This window comes from Ptychodera flava, chromosome 13, assembly GCF_041260155.1.
Source record: "Ptychodera flava strain L36383 chromosome 13, AS_Pfla_20210202, whole genome shotgun sequence".
Classification (NCBI taxonomy): Eukaryota; Metazoa; Hemichordata; class Enteropneusta; family Ptychoderidae; genus Ptychodera; species Ptychodera flava.
The window spans coordinates 19,641,376-19,664,467 of NC_091940.1; the positions used below are offsets into that span (position 1 = coordinate 19,641,376).

At 38.6% G+C, this 23,092-nt stretch overlaps 1 protein-coding gene across 10 annotated transcripts in view; it reads right to left on the minus strand.

Annotated features, from left to right (window-relative positions):
- LOC139147741 (RNA-binding Raly-like protein) overlaps positions 1-23,092 on the minus strand; it is a 133,722-nt gene that overhangs the window by 4,874 nt on the left and 105,756 nt on the right. For 5 of the 10 annotated variants that reach the window (XM_070718913.1, XM_070718910.1, XM_070718911.1 and 2 more), the window contains 4 exons: positions 7,943-8,029; positions 5,328-5,473; positions 3,951-4,085; positions 424-716 (listed from right to left, as the gene is read on the minus strand). In XM_070718913.1, the coding sequence (XP_070575014.1) occupies positions 424-716; positions 3,951-4,085; positions 5,328-5,473; positions 7,943-8,029 (661 nt within the window). The remainder of the gene's footprint in view (positions 1-423; positions 717-3,950; positions 4,086-5,327; positions 5,474-7,942; positions 8,030-23,092) is intronic. The other 5 variants (XM_070718914.1, XM_070718917.1, XM_070718915.1 and 2 more) reach the window with 1 other exon arrangement.

The window sequence follows — 23,092 nt, forward strand, 5'->3', positions numbered from 1 at the left end:
GGCAGCTCTCATACTAACAGGCAGATACAATGTTCAATATATGATTGTATTTGTCATTTTTTCTTTAGAATCTACCACAAGCAGACAACATTTGAAGTAACTTGTCAATACTAGGGACAGAGTTTTTACAACCAAGACTTGTGGTTGGATAGGATACCAGGCATCTCAATGTCAAGTTTATGCAGTAACATCCATGGCATGTGGCTATTTCCTGATAGCTAGCGATGTTTAGGGCAGCTTTGATTATTAAAAGTCATTTAAATTCAAATTAAAGTAATGTCAAACCAATGAGAGACAAATGTTTCACTTCAGGTGAGACCAATATGCCTATTCAAAGGCTACACAACAACTCACTGAGAACACCATAAAAGTTGCTTGTAATCCTTAGGCACAATGAAACTCAAAAAACCCCTGCAAACCAACCTGAGAAACCTGTCCATTTTGATCATCCTCGGCATCTGCATCAGCATCAGCATCAGCGTCAGCATCTTCTTCTTTGTTGTCAGTTTTCACTTCCATGGGATCACCATTCTCTCCCCCCTCCCCTTCCTTCTGCTCCGCGGGTTTCTCCTCATCCTTGTCTGATGCCGTCGACGGCTTCTTGTCGACGTAGATCTGTATTTCGTGGGTGGTCGTGGAATGCCTCATCAACAACCAGGCCGAGTCAAACTTTTCGTTGCACATATTACACAGCCACTCTGAAGGCTCCGGAAACTCTGAAACAGTCAATTTAAATGGAAATCAGTTAACATTGTACAACATACCCGTATAGCAAGTCAATCTATTTCAGCTGTCTTCATTAATCAAATGTGTGTATTAACTGGGCACTATCACCAAGACGGCAGACTTCTTGGTGACATTTTCTATCTCAGTTCCAGACACAACAACACATACTCATGGCAGAGTCTGAGTTTCACATAATAGTCAATTTCCTGACTGAAAACATGTCTACAACTCTCTTTCTAACCACATGCACACCTGTCTTAACAGGTCATCGCTTCTCAATCTTCTACGTGTACCTGTCTGTCTCACTGTCTCTTCACTGCACTTATGCTTCTTTCATGGTCTCCATCTCTCTCTCTCTCTCTCTCTCTCTCTCTCTCTCTCTCTCTCTCTCTCTCTCTCTCTCTCTCCACATTCTCTTCTAAACTTGTCCATCCATTGTCTGTCACCATGGTGATATGACTCCAGTTTAAAACCATGGTACTAAGCCAGTTGGCCGCCTGATCCACACTACTTCAACAAACATCCTTGACGGCTGCCACAACCACGAACTATCTGACACATGTAAAATTACTTTAATGACTCTGTGAATCTTCACTCTGTCACCCCTCCCCCTTTAACCCTTTCACCACCGTGGTTTGGCCCGATCCCATTGTTATCAATGGTGGCAGTGGACCTGTTTACAGGGAATTGGGGGTGAACAGGTTAAAGAGGTCCAACCTCCCCATAGAAAACAATAAGGGTCATACCAAAATTCAGGGGGGTGGCTGTGAAAGGGTTGGGAAATCTCTGAGTCAGAGATGTTCCTGACATGTCTCTACTCTGACTGATTACTTCTACAATATGCACAGTTCATCACATATTAACACAAATGTAAACCAGCTCATTGCATAACAATGTACAGTGGAGACCAGAACTCCCCACTCAAAAATTAAAATATTCTGTAATCATTAACAGTGTATTGTTTATTCCAAATTTGTAATAAAGTGGCTCAAAACTGACTACAGCAACATGAAATTGTTTTAAAGCTTATAAAATTTTCTTTCCAATGATATATTGCTTATGGGGAATTCAAGAAAATTTCTTGACACTTTCCTCATCAAATGAAGCTGGCAGCAGCTGATTTATTGCGCAGTTTTACACTTTCCTTTTCAGGTAAAAAGTCCCAGATGAAATAAAAATAAACAAAACACATAATTTGAGTGTTTCTTCTTTTTTTACATGATGTTATTTTGAAAATCAATGTTTTCTAATTTTGCAATTGTTGTAGCATCATAGAGACGAGAATTTGCCGTACATATATTATATATCATCAACTAGCTTGTGCAAATTTCATGGCACATTGAGGAAATGTTTGCATCATTTTAAACGTATTATAAAGTAAAAGTAATATCGAACACAAAATTATCAAATTTACAACAAAATAAATGTATTTATTTATAAAGTGTCTTTAATTCAAAAAAATGAGGGTACGATAGTTCTCTTTTTGGCGCCTGTACCGTGTACGTCCACCTTCTTTCCAATAAATTCTGGGGATCGAAGCTCAGACAGTATCCGCTAAGGGGACAAGTAAGCATCTAAACTTTGAAATACTACTTGACTGGCTTGGCTTGCATGTACTGCATCATATGGCCTTTGAATTTTATCATAGCCTAATCAATCAATCGACAGCTGGCGAAATGACCGTAATTTGCGGGAAAAGAAATTGAACGCCTGAGGTCAAGATGAGGTCGAACTTTGAACGTACGATCATGCACGGTTGAGGTCACCCGCGGGCACAACGAGTTCATTATCATTGACATGAAAATACTTCTGATATCGGTTCTTTGGCATTACTTTTGCGATCCCCGGTACTTGTAATCTGTCGTCTGTTGACCAGTAGTCATTTACATCTGGCATGGTGTGAATTTCGATCAAAATATTTTGCTATGAACGCCCGCATTTCATCAACCTTCGTCTCATACCAGTACTGGTTTACGTCGGCGCCGGGCCATCGACACTGAGTTGCGTAGTGGTCATTTACATCTGGCATGGTGTGAATTTCGATCAAAATATTTGCTATGAACGCCCGCATTTCATCAACCTTCGTCTCATACCAGTACTGGTTTACGTCGGCGCCGGGCCATCGACACTGAGTCGCGTAGTGGTTGATTTCATCGACAACTTGTTGACGGAAAGGCGGCGGAATTAACAGAGAAAATAATCTAACGGCTGAGCTCGATGCCTAAACTATGATAAGAACCAGATTCAGCGACCAGAAAATTTAGAAGATCGAAATTTTGTACCACGAGGCGACCCTATGAGATCTCACACTATTTATCGGGCGCTTCCGGTTATAGTTTGCATGCAGCATGTACTTGCCGTAGCGCTGCATCGATCTCACCTACGTCAATGTCACTCACTGTTTCTACGTTTTGAAAATGGAATCAACAGAAAAAATAATCTACTGGATGAGCTCTGACACCTAAACGATGCTAAGGGCCAGATTCAGCGACCAGAAAATTTGGAAGATCAAAATTTTATACCATGGGACGACGATGGATCTCATGCAAGATATCGGGCGCTTCCGGTTACAGTTTGAAGTCCTAAACTGGAGTATTTGCCGTAGCGCTGCATCGATCTCGCCAACGTCTATGTCACTCACTGTGTCTACGTCTGAAAAGCCTTCAAATTCCTCCTTTTCGTCATTGTCAAGGAAAATTCTCATGATTTAGGTATTCGAGCGACCGACATCCGCGATTTTTCAGTGAGGATTGACGCTACGGTAGGATGTAAACAAAAATTTAAAATTCAAACTTAGCGACGCGTCTGAGATAACATCGATCGATTTTGTGCAAAAACTTTTAATGGCAACCTGTATATTTATGAGCGGGAAAATGTAGCCTAACATTTGCTTAGTACGTCATCAGAAAATGATGATACGTTCATCACGGAAAACCGTTACGTTTCCGCATTTTCAAATCGACCCGGAAGTCTGGAATGTTCGGGCGCTTTCGGGCGCTTTGGCCGCACCCCCATAGGGCGTTTGAGGGCGCTCTGGACTGCAAAGGGTTAACACAAATGTAAACTAAGGTGGTAGACTGGAAGATCCATCAATCCGGGGCACTGCTTTCTACTTTTCCTCAGTGGAAGAGAGGAAAGAGGCGGGAAAGGAGTAACCCCCCTCGAGGGACGGATCTTTAAACCTCCATCTCTGGAGGATGAATAACAACTGTAGAGCATTTCACCTGAGCTGCTCTTGACAACACACTTGCACGCAAACTTTAGAGAGCAGGTCTGTCGTTTGTGTTCTTGGAGATCGTCAAGGTCGGCGAACTGTTCTTTGCAACTGCCACATATGAGTATGTCCTGTGCTGCAGACACTGAAATTGCCACAGAAATAATTCAGAAAGAGTCAGTCAGTCTCAGGTATAGGACTTTTCTTTGGATAACAGCAACAGCTCATAAACCATTTTAGCCATGATATTTTGTACAGGATTTGTTATTTCATGGTCATACAGTAATGGATAAATCACATTTCATTTGCTAAAACTACAACTTTTCTGCTTACTGAATCATGACGCACATACAAGTGGTTTTCACCTAAATATGTTTGTACCAGTTCTGTTAGTTAAGAAGTCTGTAAAGTCTCCAGAAGGACAAAACAACAGTGATGTTTTAATTATTGATATGGACAAGTAGGGATACAAAACACAATAGATTTTCTAACAGCCCCTTCGCTGGCTATGGACTGTGGCCTTCTCCTGCTGTGAGTCTGAACTGGTGTAGCTTGGCTCAGCAAGCTGGCATATCCCCCGCCAGTTCTGATCATGCCAGCTTGCTGACCTGGGCTACCTACAATCAGGACAGGAAAGGACCATAGTACGTAGCCAGCAAGGGGCTGTGACAGAGTCTAGCAACATAATTACAATTGCATGGCACACAAATCAGCCATATGTTTGGTGATCAGCAAATTTTGTTTGTACTTCTCATTTACAGTTAGAAAATTGCTCCCCCACGCCCCCACCTTATGAGTGTTCTCTATTGTCTGTGACATCTTTCATATCATCTATTATTGGTATGGAGCTAACCAATGGGCACTTTCAAGAAATTCATATGTTGACCAAAATAATTACAAAATCTTAAAAGTTCTAGGGCACACTGGAGGCCAGACAGTCTTCCAGATAATTCTCGTAATTTTGGCATAGGTATAAAATTACCATTTTTCCATAAAGTACTTTCACATCTTAATCCTGTTTTTGGACAAAACTTAATTTTGTGTATAGTATTTTTTTGGCCTATAATATCTTCGACATATACGAAATTCATGTTGAAAACAGCTAGCCATACCTTTTACAATTTTGTTATTTTCAAAAAATACAACCTATAGCCAGGCTGACCATGGCTACTGAACAGATGGCAGAAGGAATCAGATAGAATTTGTGGAGTTAGTTTGATCTGCTACTTTCGAGAACTTGTGTATAATTTAAACTGGATTCAGCTGGTGATTGTACACTGTAAACCCTAGGGAGAAGAAGGATTTTATCTTGGTTTAAATTCCTGATTTTCCACAGGAGCGGTTCCTTTGCCATGTTTGTGTTAGTAGGAACTGTTCATCGCACTACCTGGTGTGACAGCTTTGACCGGTGTGGTGGTTTTCTTGAAAGTGGCAACAGTTCTTTGAGGTGTGGTGAAATCGCGTCTTGCTCTCTTAGCCGGGGGTATTGATGGGGCCATGGACACTGGCGACACCCTGGGTCCAAAGCCTGGTCTGTTGGTGATGGGCAAGAAAAAAAAAAACACCACAAAGATAATGGTCATTCTTTCTCGTGCACAACAAATAGCATATTAAAGGTGGTGGAAATTTTACAAACATGGCGAGACACATGGAAGGCATACAATGGGAGGATATCACGTACAACCATATCACACTTCATTACAATTGCCACTTATAAACAATTCCATAGCTACAAAAGTGAAGGCAATTAATTACAAAAATATTAACAAACCAGCTGAAAAGGAAAAAAAATTGGCTAACTGCAACCATTCAAACAGCTTGACTGAAAGAAGTACAAAAATTCTCAAACTGCTGCATTAAAACTGGACTCAGAGACTATCAAAAAATCTGCAAAAAACTGCAAGGTGAAAAAATGTCAACGATCACAGGGCTGCAAAAAAAATTACATTATTAATCATTCAAAATAGTCAAGAAATTTAAAAATGTGGACGTACAAAAACAGAAATTCTGTCTCTATGTCAAAGTGTAGCTGGACAAAAATACCTAGGTTTGAGACTTACTAGTAATACATTAGAAGAAAAATGTAAAGACTCAGTTAATCCCTGATTTGTCCTATATAAAAATCACACAAAAAATTTCCAATTGGTTTGACTCATGAGCAAAATGATGAAAGACTGTAATGTCTGTATGCTTGGTCTGTGTGTCACTTAAAAAAAAAAGCCTAACACTGTGATATCAACCTTGCAATGCACAAAAAGTATCATATGTGACAGATTAGCCGGAGAGTAATTCTCTTGTTTTCATGAAAGTTTTATGCAGTGCAAATACTTGGAAAGCAATGTGACTACACTTGCATTGTCACCCCTGATTTAAGAATGAAACAAGCCATAGTATGCAGACAAGGCAATAGGCTTGCAGCAAAAGATTTAGTATTCTAGGGGTGGACAGAACAATTTCATGCATGCAGAGAACCATAAACCGTGACAGACATCATGCAGTTTAACACGCACATCATTAATTCTACACCAGTTTTAATGTTATTACATCCAGAACACCTATGACCATACACAAACACTGTAAACGACAGGGGCGGCAAGAGTTTTCGAGAAATCAGTGTTGTACAGGCAAGGCCCTTTTTATGCCCAAAAGTATATAGTAACATATGTTTGTAGACTTATTGCCAAGCAGAACAGGTTACTACAGGGAAGCTAAAGCTTGTGTGGAATCCAGTTTACATGAAGGATAACAGAAAATTCATTTTCAGTATTTGATAATACAATTAATAATTTACAGACATATCTCAGTGTTGTATTGCACAAACCATGGAAGAAATTAGGTTTATGAAAATATTCACCAATCATCAATGTCCAGGAATGGCACATTGGAGAAGAACAAATTTCACAAGGGCCTGGCCTGCAAACTTGCCACGGTTTCTCCACCACATTTTGGTGAAAATTCATCTCCAAAACAAATTGTATGATATAAAAATATCAATAAGGGGAGAAACGATATTTTTTACAGAAACATCCCTATGTACCAAGACATGGGACATTCCCATAGTGTTATTGCAAAGGAAGTATTCTGCTTAGAGTGGAATGTGTAGGAAATTGGGTGCCATTCAGAGATAGATGCAAGTGCTCGTGAACATTGGTAACAAATTAATAAGAAACGGCCATGAATGAAGAGTGTGCATATACTTGTATATAATAGAATATTGTTGTAGAATAGAAGAGAAAACAAACATAAACTTGAAATTATAAGGACAAAACATAACTCTGAGTGTTTTGTCTTGACAGCGCAAAAGAAAAGTTGTTCGATGAAAGAGAGAATGTGGTAGCTCTTGAAAATAAATGTCATTGATGGTAACGATGCAAAAACATGCAAGCTACAATTCAAAGCAAGAAGCTAAAAATAACAGCAACGCATAGCACCAGATACCGATGAAAACAAACAAAACAAAATGAAAGTAATGAAAAATGTAAAGAACATGTTTTTGATTGCAAACGAATGATAGGCTTGGCAATTCAACTCAAGCAACCATATCAGGATATGAATGCAGTTGTCACCTTTAGAGTCGACAGGAACAGTAAGGTAACGACCACACGACTGACATGAACAGCACCCCCTGGTGGTAGCAATTTGAGAGGCATGCTATCAACTGTTTGTTTGATACAGTGTATTTAACCACTGCGATGATTGATACTGCAATTAGGCATTATCACTTTTCCTCTGGGTGATATGTCATTTTGTCTGACACGGCACATCTATTTTCAGAGTGATAACAACAAAATCTGAAAATAACTGCAGATTAATCTATAATGGCTATCTGGAATACACCTAAATCACAGACCATGGTTGCAGGAGTTATGATGCAAATGCGAGAACAGAAGCAAGCAGAGAGATCAAATAAAAATAGAATGTGTGCATAGTCAGACAGCAGAACAGAAAGAACTTGTCCACATGGATCATGAGTGGACCCACAGAGACACAAGACATGGCTACCTCTCAAAATATCCATCTCGATGATAGTCAAAGAGTTCGAGAGGTGTCAGAGCGAGTGGATCGTAAATTCTCTCAAATATGCCATTCCTGTGGTGGTTAGTGAGCATGGAAAGCAAAAGGAGAACAAAAAAGGATAGTTAGTGGAATATAAGGTCAACTTTTGTACCACCTTAAAACACCAAGAGCCGCGCACCATTACTAGTTCAGACTGTTGACGAGGTTATGCTTCGTTCTGATATCAGAGGTGAAAAATAGAATATATTTGCCAAGCTGAGGTTGTGAGTGCATGCAAGTGTGTGCAAACATGGATGTGTTTGTATACATGTTCGCATATGTGTGTATGAGTCTGTCTGTATTTGTGGATGTAGTTCAGTGTTTCACACGGTGTCTTATATCTAACATGTCGATTGATGTACACGTATGTATGAGTAACTGTGTGCATACATTAAAATGAAAGCATATACACAATGTTGTCAAATCAAGAGGCATGGAGAAACATATCTTCACCTGTGTATGTATCAATGATGACATTGTGTACATATATTGGCATGAAAGTGTACACACAACATTGTCAAATCCAGAGGAATTGAGTAAAACATCTTCAACTGTGTCCGACTGTGCGTGTATGAATGATAATGTGGGTATGTGTGCCTTTGTATAACCATATCAGTTCACCAAGTATCCTTGTGCCGACAAATTAGAGTATCTCTCTCATGCAGTTTATGGGTTTTTTGCGTCAATGTCCAAAGCCAAACCTGACGTCTTTCAGTAAAAATTCGAGGTAATTTATCTCACTGAGCGTAATAATTGTGAACGGATAACATGAGAATGCTGGTATTACAATAAGTATATTCATGCAATCTACAAACAACAGATTCTTTCGGTCAGCCCTAGATGATAAATCAATACCAAAATTTCATTTACAAATAGTCTGTACATCAACTGACCATGTAGGAAGTTGTCACCATTTCTTCTCAAGTCTTAAGCAGTGCTGATATTGAAACTTCCGATTTATCATGGTTTGACATAAAATATGCATTCTATCTATGAATAATTGGGGTTATCAAATCCTGACTTCTTAAATCAATGTGAAATCCCATGTGTACCATGTAAATGGGTTCCTATTATGAAGCACAGGTCAGAAATTTGCCTGAAAGTTTCAACTCTGCACACATCCACAATCTTTGTAAATTTATTTGACTTTTTGTTTAGGAAGCCTCGTATTAAACATGTCCACTTTTTTTCAAAAATTGCACAAAATAAAGGGGTAATGAGAAATGCTAACATATTGAACACAATAATTGTATTCGATTCAACAACTGATTTTTTGATATATTTCTAATTTCTTTTTCCTTCACACACTTTAATTCAAAGATTGAGGAATTTCTGCCAAGGAATTGGATAGCACGATTATTTTTGTCCCTGTTACGGGTTGCTGCTTTGTAGAAATTCCTCTCAAAAAGTGGTTTATGGATTTAAACTAAATCATCACAACCAATCATCACTATCATCACGGAAAGAGACCCTGTTGATGTAAAACGCACGAGGGAACATTTTCTAACGACGAGAAACGTTCATTTCTCTTAGGAGGCCATCAATATTCAGCACTGAACTCAGCATGAAAAGTAATCATAGACGGAGAACATAAACACTGATGACTTGAAGGATAATTGAATAAATGATCAATTTCCTAATCAAAAATAAAATCAGTCTCTGGAAAGTACAGACATTAGATTATAATTCTGGAGGCTCAGTAATGGCTCATCATTTGCCGTAAACATGAAAAATGTGAGAATATAAATACACAACACATCCACATCGATATCGTGCAGTCTTGTGACAAAAGTGTGTATTTTCAATATGAGTGAATCGGATGAACTGATATATGCTCACAATCAAACAAAGTGCTGAACAGACATCACGCACATTTGTAAACTGTGCCAGGGAAGGGATTATTAATGCATAAACAGGCAACACTGAAACAGCTTAGGTTAAAGTAAAACAACTGCAGCTATGAGTAGACGGCAAAATACTTGCGACCAAATGCCTCTTGGTTTCATTTTGAGCAAAACGGAGATGGCAAACCTAAGACAACACGCACTGTTAAGAGAATGTGAACACGGATTCGGATGTTGAAAAGCATTTCAAGACAAAATCATTTCAAAGAACAGGACTTTCAACCTCGGGCAATGCTTCATGCAATGTAGGGGAAGGAGGGGAGGGGGAGGGAAAAGGGGTACAGAAAACACAGACATAGCAATGAAATGTAAAATGAACATCTACCATCTAGCTGGTATCATGAGCTCTCCATATCTATACATGGTGGTGTTAAAATGGTGGCGAGTGCTGTAACTGCCCTGCTGTACTCAAATAGAGCTGAACACGAAAAGACAGTGGGCAAGCTGTCACAAACTCTCACAAATGCACAGCGCCCTCTACAAACCACTTCAAGTAGTGAAAGGAAGTCGCACAGCAGACGCCTTGTGGACGACGCAAAATGTAAATTTTATGAAAAGTAGGGATGATTCAGCGAGGAGTCCGATTGTTGCCCCAAGGCAGAGCTGCTACACAAAGAAAGCAATGGGTATATATCTTCAATCTCACTGTGAAGAAATTCAGTATTGCCATGGAAACCACAGTCTCATGGGGAATAGATATTATTGATTGAACATTTCTCATTTCAAGAAATGGTGTTTTCTCGAAGCCTAACAGAGAAAACAATAATGTACAGTCTGGAGTTTCAATATCTTTTTCCCCCCGTCTCTTCCATACAAATTTAAAAAAATGTGCAAAGAGTGAAAAGAAATACTCAGCATCTCATGTCATAATGGTTTTTTTTTTTGAATTCTGTATTTCTTGAAACAGCCTCAGAATGCAGACGATATGCTCCTAAAAGATGAGACGGCATTTCATTTTTACATGTGCATCTCCATAATGGAGCTGAAAACCTTACATTTGGCTGTGACCTTGTTGTGTGCTTCCATTTTACCTGGAGGCACAGGAATTCAACGTCCTGCTTGCAAATGAAATGCTTAAGAGCTACTCAGCAGAGACATGAAAAATCTCTGACTTTTTCAGCGAAAAACATCGTCAAGAGACCTAAAATTCACACAACGCATCAAGGAAACACATTTCTGTAGATCCAAAATGCTACACATTGTCCACATTCAATGCCATATCGGTTGCTGTATAACAAAGAGTCTATTTCTTCCGATCCCTGTTGAAATTATCATGAGTAATGTTCAAGGAAGTAAACATGAATCTACATATAATATTTGTCCATATTATCATACTGTGTTTTTATTCACTTATATTTACTTTGATGAAATTTAATCTCAAAACATGATATTACTCCAGAAAAATTACAGTGAAGCTAATAAACAGCGGAAATTCAAATAGTAATATTTTACCAGTATACAGAGCTGGTATACAATGGGAAATAATAATAATTTTTGACAGTTTCTGTTCTTGGTACGTCCCAGAAGCAGTATCCTGTTCAGAATCAGAATTTCAAAGGTACATGTAAGTATCACCAAGTAAAAATATTCAATAAGCAGCAATTATGCATTCATACCCTGTTCCTGTAACTTAATACTGCAATCTGACATTCACGATGTGCTATTCAATGACAGGTAGCCTGTATCATTCTGCGACCTTGTTCGTGATGTGTTACAGTTGAAAATTTCAATTTCCCGTTAAAGTGTGATCAAACCTCCTCTCTACAGGAAATGGGAGTGGCTTGACAATAGCTTTATTGTTGCTAGAACATGTACTCTAAGCTTCCTTTACACGTTAGGCAATTCAATTTTACAACAGAAATCATGCCAGTATGAATGTTCTTTACAGAAGTCAGCTATTCAACCATGATCAAGGCACAATCCGCCTAGGGCACAGTTTTTGGGATCGTCGTTTCAACAATTCTTTTCCTGTCTACCACTTGTGGAGGCTCATGTTGAAACTCTTTCATTGAACAAAGTTTTCACAATCTTTAAGTTTTGTGAAAATCAAAACTTTTGTTTTTCGCATTGGAGTCAACACAGGGATGGTGGCCATTTTGAATTTAGACACTGGTAAATTAAAGGTAATTTGTTTCTCTGTCTAGTACCAAAATTTTCACAGTGATCCCTGATTTTTATGCTTGCTGTGTTAGAACTGTTGAATGCTTCACTGAGGAAAGTTTCAGCAGAAATTCAAGTCTTTCAATTTCAAAGCGCTTGCTACTTTAAGGGCCGTGTTAATTAAAACACATGTGAGGCAACAAACCTTATTGCGTGTATTGATAAAGAAGGAATTCCAACATCTTTGTTCATTTAAACCAATACGTAAATTCTATTGAAGGCTGTTATCTGTGTCACGTTAATTGATCAACCAACATGGTTTCATAACAGTCTGTTGTTATCAACAGTAATTGTGGAACTGTTTACAGGGATAATATTAATATCTTATGGCACAATATTCTGACATATTATCTATCTCACACAATCAGTGTGTTTACACTGATCTCATTTCATTTTGACAAATTTAAGGAACTTCAGTTCACAGTTATCATGTTCATAAATTTGCAATCTGTCTCGTTATGCAGTGCTGAGTGAGATTCGGTACAGACGTGACCTATTTCATCAACTGGCCAATTTCAGGAGAGTGTCTTTCCAAATGAGTGACGTAATGAAAGCAATCAATCAGATTTAAAAGTGAAATCAGCATATAAATCAACAACGAAGGGATATAAAGAAGCCTCAAGAATATTGCCAATTAGAGACTGTTTTGGACACACGTCATTTGGCGTGCTGTATCGGTAATACATCTGATATAAATTATAATACAAAACTTAATAGGATTCATTCTAGCAAAGTGCATCAGTGAATATTGTCTATGTATATAAATCTGACGTTGGCTTATTATCAATAGTTTACATCAATGTACCCAGCTCAGGTTGGACACTATACTGTAATATACACATATATCATACCATGGGAACATTGATGCTATTCATTCCACACTGGTGTCTACGACTAATGTACAAAATTGAAAAACCAAGTTTTAACCCTTTCATCACCATGGTTTGGGCCAAACCTACTGTTATCAATGGTGAGTGTGGACCTGTTTACAGGGAATGCATCCATGGCCAGAAGTCGGGATTTTTTCATTTTAGACATTTTTACATTTTAGTAGTGCATGTTTGACATGTTAGGTCGGAACTAACGTGACCAAAAAAGCCAAACTTGCAAACCTATCGTGTATCGTGCAGACCCAACATATCCGCACCTATCGTTTCTAAAATGTCTAACGTGTATGCCAGGTCGGAACTAACGTGCCTAAAATGCCAAACGTGCAAACCTATCGTGTATCGTGCAGAGAACCTATGTCTAACATGTATAGCATTTCAGGGCGTACAAATAAGTCCTATTCTATCATGCCAATCGTGCAAACCTATCGTGTATTGTGCACGCCAAACATGGATGCACCTATCGTGCCTAAGTGTCTAACGTGTATATCATGACTACGACTGTGGTACCATTCGAACGTGTACGGACCTAACGTGTCTAAAATGTCTAACGTGCATGTCATTTTAGGTTCTCCACATGAGTCAAAATCTATCTTGCCAATCGTGCAAACATATCGTGTATCGTGCAAACTTAACGTGTACAGACCTAACGTGTCTAAAATGTCTAAGGTGTATATCATCATGACTGTACCATTCAACTTATCTGGAGACCCTAAAATGACATACACGTTAGACATTTTAGACACGTTAGATCCGTACTCGTTAGGTATGCACGATACACGATAGGTTTGCATGATTGCAATGATAGATTTTGACTCGTGGACAACCTAAAATGACATACACGTTAGACATTTTAGACACGTTAGCTCCGTAAATCTTAGGTCGACACGTTATACGATATGTCTCAAGATTCACGTGATGGCCTACAAACACGGTAAGGTCTAACTCTATCATGCCAATCGTGCAAACCTATCTTGTATCGTGCAGACCTAATGTGTACGAACCTAACGTGTCTAAAATGTCAAACGTGCATGTCATTTTAGGTTCTCAACATGGGTCAAAATCTATCATGCCAATCGTGCAAACCTATCGTGTAACGTGCCGACCTAACGTGTACGCACCTAACGTGTCTAAAATGTCTAACGTGCATGTCATTTTAGGTTCTCCACATGAGTCAAAATCTATCATGCCAATCGTGCAAACCTATCGTGTATCGTGCAAACCTAACGTGTACGGACCTAACGTGTCTAAAATGTCTAACATGTATGTCATTTTAGGTTTTCAACATCGGTCAAAATCTACCATGCTAATCATGCTAACCTATCGTGTATCGTGCAAACCTAACGTGTACGAACCTAACGTGTCTAAAATGTCTAACGCGTATATCATCATGACTGTACCATTCAACTTATCTGGAGACCCTAAAATGACATACACGTTAGACATTTTAGACACGTTAGATCCGTACTCGTAAGGTATGCACGATACACGATAGGTTTGCATGATTGCCATGATAGGTTTTGACTCGTGGACAACCTAAAATGACATACACGTTAGACATTTTAGACACGTTAGCTCCGTAAATTCCACATGAGTCAAAATCTATCATGCCAATCGTGCAAACCTATCGTGTATCGTGCAAACCTAACGTGTACAGACCTAACGTGTCTAAAATGTCTAACGTGCATGTCATTTTAGGTTCTCCACATGAGTCAAAATCTATCTTGCCAATCGTGCAAACATATCGTGTATCGTGCAAACTTAACGTGTACAGACCTAACGTGTCTAAAATGTCTAACGTGTATGTCATTTTAGGTTCTTCACATGACTCCAATTTCTATCATGCCAATCGTGCAAACCTATCGTGTATCGTGCAAACCTAACGTGTACGGACCTAACGTGTCTAAAATGTCTAACGTGTATGTCATTTTAGGTTTTCAACATCGGTCAAAATCTACCATGCCAATCATGCTAACCTATCGTGTATCGTGCAAACCTAACGTGTACGGACCTAACGTGTCTAAAATGTCTAACGTGTAGACTTTTACAGTGTTTAGTCATGCACGTTTGCCTTACACGTTTGGGTTCTATAATGTACAATGGCATACAACTCCCCATAGCACGATAGCTTCAACAATGTGAAACGTGCATTTTTACCAACTACTGGCCATAGCTCAGGGAATGGGGGTGAACAGGTTAATTTATAGTGCCCAAACCTAGACTCTATATCCCAATCCATGTAGGGTAGTACAGGTACTTGACAGAATCTGATACAATATACACACCTCATATAGAGCAGTACAGGTACTGCACAGATGCAATATACACATCTCCATCCATACAGGGCAGTACAGGTACTGTACAGATGCAATATACACATCTCCATCCATACAGGGCAGTACAGGTACTGTACAGATGCAATATACACATCTCCATCCATACAGGGCAGTACAGGTACTGCACAGATGCAACATCTCCATCCATACAGGGCTGTACAGGTACTGTACAGATGCAATATACACATCTCCATCCATACAGGGCAGTACAGGTACTGCACAGATGCAACATCTCCATCCATACAGGGCTGTACAGGTACTGTACAGATGCAATATACACATCTCCATCCATACAGGGCAGTACAGGTACTGTACAGATGCAATATACACATCTCCATCCATACAGGGCAGTACAGGTACTGTACAGATGCAATATACACATCTCCATCCATACAGGGCTGTACAGAGACAATATACACCCCCTCCCCCACCATACAGAACAGCGCAGGTACTGTACAAATACAATATACACATCCACACCCATAAAGGTCTAGGCGCGGTACATATTCAAGATAGTCTGTTTGATCCTTCAGGAAGTATACAAAACTAGATCACTCGGTAACTTTTTTGATGACCTTTATACCATCCAGTCTTTCCATCCTAAATTCAGCCTAATCCCTGCAGGGGCTACACAGCACATAAACCTATAGATTTCAGCAACTTTGATAAATAACAAAAAAAAAAATCCATTTGAAATATCTTTCTCTTCCTGTCATTTAACTTGCAGAACAAATAAACAGCATGTAACTCTGATGCATTGGAATTGTAGCTAGAGGCACCATTGAGTCTGTGTCTTGTTTTTGATTCTATCTGTGCTATTCGTATCTTTCACAGAATGCTAAAACAAAGACCCCACGGGCAATTTACACCTACACTAGATTTCATCCCTACACTGGAGGATATGATCTCGAACAAACAAAACCACTGCATTTTGTTCCGGGAAAACTGATGTAGTAATGGACAGGAGATAGCAACAGTCCTAAAGTACACAGCGCTATCTCTGTCACCACAAAAAAGTTTTGACTAGAGTTTTAAACGTGTGGGTGTGTGCAGGGGAACTGGCAGTGAATGAGTCAAAGTATACAAAGATACACTCAATGAGCTTTGAAACTGAGTGGGAGCCATGGCAACAGCATCCCTCAGTATCTGAGAAAGACTCTTTTATGCAAGAATTGGTACTCTGATTGACAGTCATACTGTAAAATTGCGATCACATTCACTTTCAAGTTGAATCACAATAACATTTGCATCAAACCACTTTTTTCAAGCAGATCTGTACATGTGGAAACTGACACCTACCTGAGATATATTATATTATCTGACAAAAAGCTAAATTAGGGAAGTATATGCCTAAAGTTTGAAAGATTTCAACTTTTCTCGAGCTTTCCACATGGAAACTTCAAGTCATTCTTTTATGAGTCAAGAATAAAATTCAAGGGTCCACCATGAAAATTTTAGCACAAGAGACATAAATTACCCAAAAATGTTATCAATACTTGAAATTTAAATGGCTGCAATCGCTTTTGATTTTCATAAACACAAGATGGCAAAAGCTTATTCACACTGCAAGCTTTCACAGGCAGCATACTACGCAGCAAAGCGTTGTTAAAATTTTGAGATTTGAGTGTCTTTTCACAGGCGCAGTGTACCTTTAGCACACAATTTGAACCATCCTGTAGACTTTGAGATGTTCATGGGATTTTGAAGGGAGCTATGGTGGTTGACTTTTTGAGTGGAAGATGAGTTTGCTGGTTACAGTCATGGTTGAGTAAACTCTAGCACTAGATGGAGTGACAATACAACATTGCTTCACATTCTAAGATTAATTGCAGGATAACATTTAGCTTGGCCAAGAATTGTGACTGATTTCTCTTGTGTTCAAAAGGACATTTTGGCAGAACAGCTTTTTGATCACGACAGGTGTATGGTACCCTAAATATATATATCCTTATATTGGAAAATACTCAAGAACAAATACTGTATGCCGTTGCCTTCCTTGGAGAGATTTTTGTTTTGTCAAACTGGATTATAAATCTCTGATGTTTAATACTGTACATTGAAATCTGAAGAAAAGTTCAGTTTATGGCCACTTCGATGTTAGTTTTTTGTTTTTGACAGAGGGTGTGGTAGGATAAATTGGTAAAAGTATCTCAGGTAGTAAAACTGCCAAGTCATGGATAGCATTGACTGTTCAGGGGAGACAGTTCCCGCTAGATACAGCCTACACAATGCACATATATACCAACATAATACCATGAATGTTTAATGAAACCTTTCAAAAGAAGAGAGACAAAGCTATTTTCCCTGAAGGAGAGTCTCTGACAAGATTTCCATATGGATCAGATAAATTTCTAAATGCCATGCTTCATATCATGAGTCTCCTCTGAGAGATGACCGTCTCTCTCCGGTACGTCGGGCTAAACAGATCAGTCAAGGGAGTCTTCTTTCTGAGTTTAAATGCTGATTTATGCCTGTGTTGAATCGTAGCAGCAATATGTTGACGCAAGATAATGACTTTGGGGAAAAGCTGCGCATTGGGATAAATCTGTGAAAAGAAGCTGTATTCAAACGTACTGACGATGAGAATCGTGCAGACACCAGGCGCTGTTTTGGTTTCCTCTTATGGTCGGCTGACGGAGAAACGATGAAGTATTTTCAAAAAATGCAATCTCACTCACAGATTCCATTCTTCCACCCCTGCAATAATTTTTCTTTCCAGAAGAGATGTATTTCATAGGCTTCAAGCCACACAATATTCACTAGTCTGAAAGGTTTTCAATTTATTATCGTTTGTGCCTGCTGATCAGAGCCAGCAGCACGACCTTTGACACTGCTATTCTGGGGTCAGCTGATCCGGGCCATGCTCTCTGTGACACTGACACAGTATGAGAGATTATCCAAAGCCTTTTATGCTCAAAAAGCATTCACGACGCAACATAACAGACTAGCTATATCTGTGTGAACGGTTCCATCAATATGTCGAGCTGTCACACGACACGCAGTCAGATATCAAACCACTCAGATACAGAACTCTATTATTTCCTCATTTTCAGGTGAAGGCTGCCATACATCTCAGTTGGAACAAATTTATTTTTTATTTCTCCCACATATAGCGTTACCGTATATGATCTTTCATGTACCGTGAACTTTAAAAGTAATGATTAAGTTATTCTAAAACAATTGGAGAAGAAAATTGTTTCGCATTACCACTCTTTATCATATATACATGTACAATCAGCAAACATATGTACATATTGACTCAGAGAAGTTATCGAAATATCAAAGTACTAGTAATAACAGTACTCAGTCGTAGATAACAGAAAATTTCTCTCTTTCTCTGGGTACTCTGTTCGCCACATGATGCAGCAACATTTTATAGCTCTTCATTAGCTGTAACTTTGATGTTTTTTGATGTGTTTCCAACCATTTTTGTTGTGTTTGTAAAATACGGTTTCTTGTCCTACTCTAAAAATAAAGTTTAAAGTAGAATGGGCATCAGGGACACATATCTGGGTTGTCAAATTTTTACAGTTCTTTCAATTTCTGATCTAACACTTCTTGGGGATCATCTTTAAAACTTTTGGAATAAGAAAAATGTTCACTATCTTAGTTTTTGAAAATTGAAAATTCTATTTCTCCCAAAAGAATAAACTCAGGGATAGTGGCCATTTTGAATTTAAAACATCAGTAAATGTTGGGTAATTTATTTCTTTAGTGCCAAGATTTGCACAGTGACCCCAAGTTTTGATTCCTGATTTGGTAAAAGAATGGTTGAAAGTTTCATTGAGGAAAGATTGAGCAGAAGTTGAAGTCTTTCACTTTTCAGGCACATACAACCTTAACATGGAGTGTTCACTTTGTATAGCCTGAATGTGCGCATGATGTCAAAATTTGTTGCTTACAACTACTTTTTCAACAATCAATGTACCGTCTTTGGCGTAGCTAGTACTTTGTATTCCACTATACTTTATGGAGATGGAGAAGACGATGCATTTGTCCAGGATAAAAATGATGAAAGTATCAAATATTGCTGTTATCAACCATTCTAATGACATAAGGATGTGCTTCTTTGATGCATGATATTGCAACATTCCATGGGTGTCACTTCATCAGCGAAAGGCTTCATTTTTCAACCGCGAAGTCATTCAAGGCCATTGACCTCAATCCTTTCCACCACAGAAGCACTGATTAACTTACAGATAATTGATAGTAATCAGTTTTTATCTTTCCATCTGGTGAAAATTTTTCACACTGCTTGCCAGAATTGACCAATTTCCTGCCGCCTTCGAAATCCAATCAACCATCGTTATCATCTATTACACCGTCGCAAGATTCATTTCCATTGCCCTGTCTTCTAATCATCATTTCCACTTTGTCCACAACGTGACACATCTGGCAGTGCCACCTTCCATCAACAATCACCTGTTTCATTTCTTCCTCCGACTCGGCAGCTGAACTCGACATTTGAACTAGATCATTCATGCCACTTACAGTAAACACTTTTCCTTACCAAAACGATCACAGAACTATCATGGGATCATCAGCTGAAAAAACGAAGATTGCCAAAGTGCAGCAAATTACAGGTTTTTTTTTTCTGTTTGGAAATTTCCATGACTGAACAACAGACATGGCCAGTTTTTCCCTCTTGTCAATATCTTAGGAAACCTGTTTGAATTTAATTAAATTTAATTGGTACTGAAGTAGCCTGTCATGTGTTGAGACGGTGTTCATACTTTTTGGGTGGAGAAGCACCAGTCTATGTAACATGAAAACACACAGTGTACACAAACAAATACGTTCTTCAATTTCACCAACTTTGTAATGATTTTTTTCTTTGCATAGAAGGAGTAACTCTAACAATAACCTCACAAAACCTCAATAAATCCAACTGACTGAAAAAATTTCTTCAATACATCCAGATATTCAGTGAGCAATCTGATCTATTTTGGAGAGCTTGATACAAGGTTTCTGACAACCTACGGCAGGTAATATTGGCTTCCACTGCCAAGGAGTCACATGATTTTTGTCCTCCTCTTCTATTGGCTGAGAGTATAAAGTCACATATCCTGCTTAAATTTTTTTCATGATTAGCTAATTACTATGACACATATCTTTTACCACATAGTGCTGCAGGGTTGACAATTATCAGAGTGTCTCCTCATTCTTCCAGAAAGGAAATTGACAATGTCCTCGGATGCGGAACTGGATGAGGAAATCGCAGTGCTTGGTTGCCAGCACGCCATCCATCTCAAAATCACTTTTAATGACTACACATTGCTATAAGATTTGATCTTGCCGCGAGTGCTTCCTCCCTTCACCCCAGCTGTGAACAACGTGAAGTTTCAAGATGAGGAGTTTCCCCACACTCCATTAAACACTTCAAGACGCCTCAGAAGTCGAGACGACGATATTCTTCAAAGCGACCAGGAAGAATTCATCACAGCACTACCTGAGCGACTCCAAGGCACAATTGAATTTAGACTTCCTGTCTACACACAATGTACTGAATATCAATAGTTTGGCAGATGGTATTGATTCTATACGAAAAAAACACAGATATATTTGTTGATACTGAGCATGGACAACATGTGGGGAAAAACTCACTCCTTAAAACAAGTAATCCTATATGATATTCACTTTCTGTTCAATATCAGCCAGCAGCTTGTAGTATCAAATTACACTAAAATGATTGACAAATTTTCTCAATATCCACAACCAACAGGTATATTTACTGTAACAAATGACACTACCGATGGTTTGACGTAATGCTGCTGATGAGATTATCAAAGCAGAGACTGAATTCTTTTGATGGATTTAAAAATTCAATGGTCAATGGAAAACAAGACAGGCATAGTTTGAACTAGACAAGTATCCATGTACGTAGAACTAGATGTGTACCACTATAAATATATACCCCTTCCTAACTTTTAAATCATTCCCTTACAGGTAATGTCAGGTGGCAGAGTACACCATCGATAACAGATGCCCATTGAAAATAAACTACCGCAGTACAATTTCACTACACTTCTCTTTCCCGTCATCAAAATGTTGTTCATTTTATTGCTAATATTTATCATATACGGAAACTACCTTGTCCGGAACAGACGCTAGAATGGAAATAGGGAAATACACTGTCATATTCAGGCTTTGATATACCTCACTGCCAGTTACAGCCTCTGCAGTATACGATATCAAGATGTAAAGATATTTTAAAATTATTTCAATTTGTTTGATGATTCATATAAAAATCAGTCTTCTTCCGAATCGTGACTGAGGTGCTAGAGAAGATACTGTACCCTCTTTTGATACACCTCCAGTCACACCACAATGGAAAGAAAATTTATGTAAGTTATTGAGCAGCCACAAAGAATCATCCTTTGGTTGAAATCACATCTTGAAGGATTATGGGAACTGAGAAATTTCTCTTTCATCATACTCTGAACCAATTACATTAGGAATTTCCTCTGATCCGTGGATATTGTTATGGAAAATGATACATTTCTAATCTCATGGGGATTTGGAATATTCAGGGCACTTCTCATGGCATTCGTCACTTATAGGTTTCATGCCATGATAGAATAAGAACTGCGACTGATTTGACTGAAAAATGAGAGGACTTGGTGTTTAGGGATACCTTCAGAAGCAGCTGTCAAAGCTGATGTGTTTGAGAGTCATTTCTTGAGAGCTTGATAACAAGAATGGTTCAATGTGATTGCAACATGCCATATTGCTGATTGAACACCAGTGCTCAACAATCACAATACACTTAGTGAAATGCAAGAAGAATGAATTGATCAAACTGCTGCTTCTGATTGACACACTTTCCAGTTTTTTCGTGTAACTTTTCACAAAATGTAAAGGGACAGTTGCTGTAACTTTTGATCATTTTTATCACTATTTTTGTTCTGTATCTCAATTTTTGTTCTGTATCTCAATTGCAAGTTCTTGTTCTCCTCAACAAAGCTATTTAGCTTGTCAACACAGCGTCTATATGTATGAAATGTACCGTTATTGTTTACATTCAAATTAAATGGAGCAGTCTACACATGTACAGGCTAAATTGACATACTGCATACTGTCATCGTGTATTTTGAAATGCTTTGGGGCATGGAACGAAAAACTGTAGTTGACATTAACAACAAAATTGTGAAAAAAACAATCAAAAGACACAGTTGCTGGCCCTTTATGGTAATCTGATTGACTCTGCAACTCCGCAGCAGACTAAATAGTATCTCTACTCGTTTCAACTACTTGAGTTCGATTTCACGTTTGGGGAAATTCATTTCATCATTCGTCATCTCTCATAATGGGGCAAGGAATAGCTGAACAATCATATATTCACAGGTTTGTGACATGAAGCCATCAATTTCTAAAACGAGTTATCTCCTTAGGTGATAACAAACCCTGAGGATTTGTTCTTCTGGTGCAAAAAAGGACAAGAAGAAAATTCAAAAGACGTTGATGGGCATGACACCAAGATTGCATCAGGTTTCTTGTATTTTTGGGAGTGCACAATATCATTCTTCCATACTTGTAACTCAACAAACTCAGTTTTTCACATTCCTGTTAGTTTACTTGCTTGCTGGCTTTAAGAAAACACCTACTTCTCATTGTGCATGGGTGTTAAAAGTCCACGGAAATGTATCAACCAATCAGCAATCACTTACACATAAGGGAAGCTGCTTGATTGGCTACCCTTTGTATTCATTGAAGTAAAACCACTTGTCATTGGAGATCAAGACAGTTGGGTGTGAAGTACAGAAATTCGAATTCATATAACACTCATAGTTCTAGAAACAAGCGACCTAG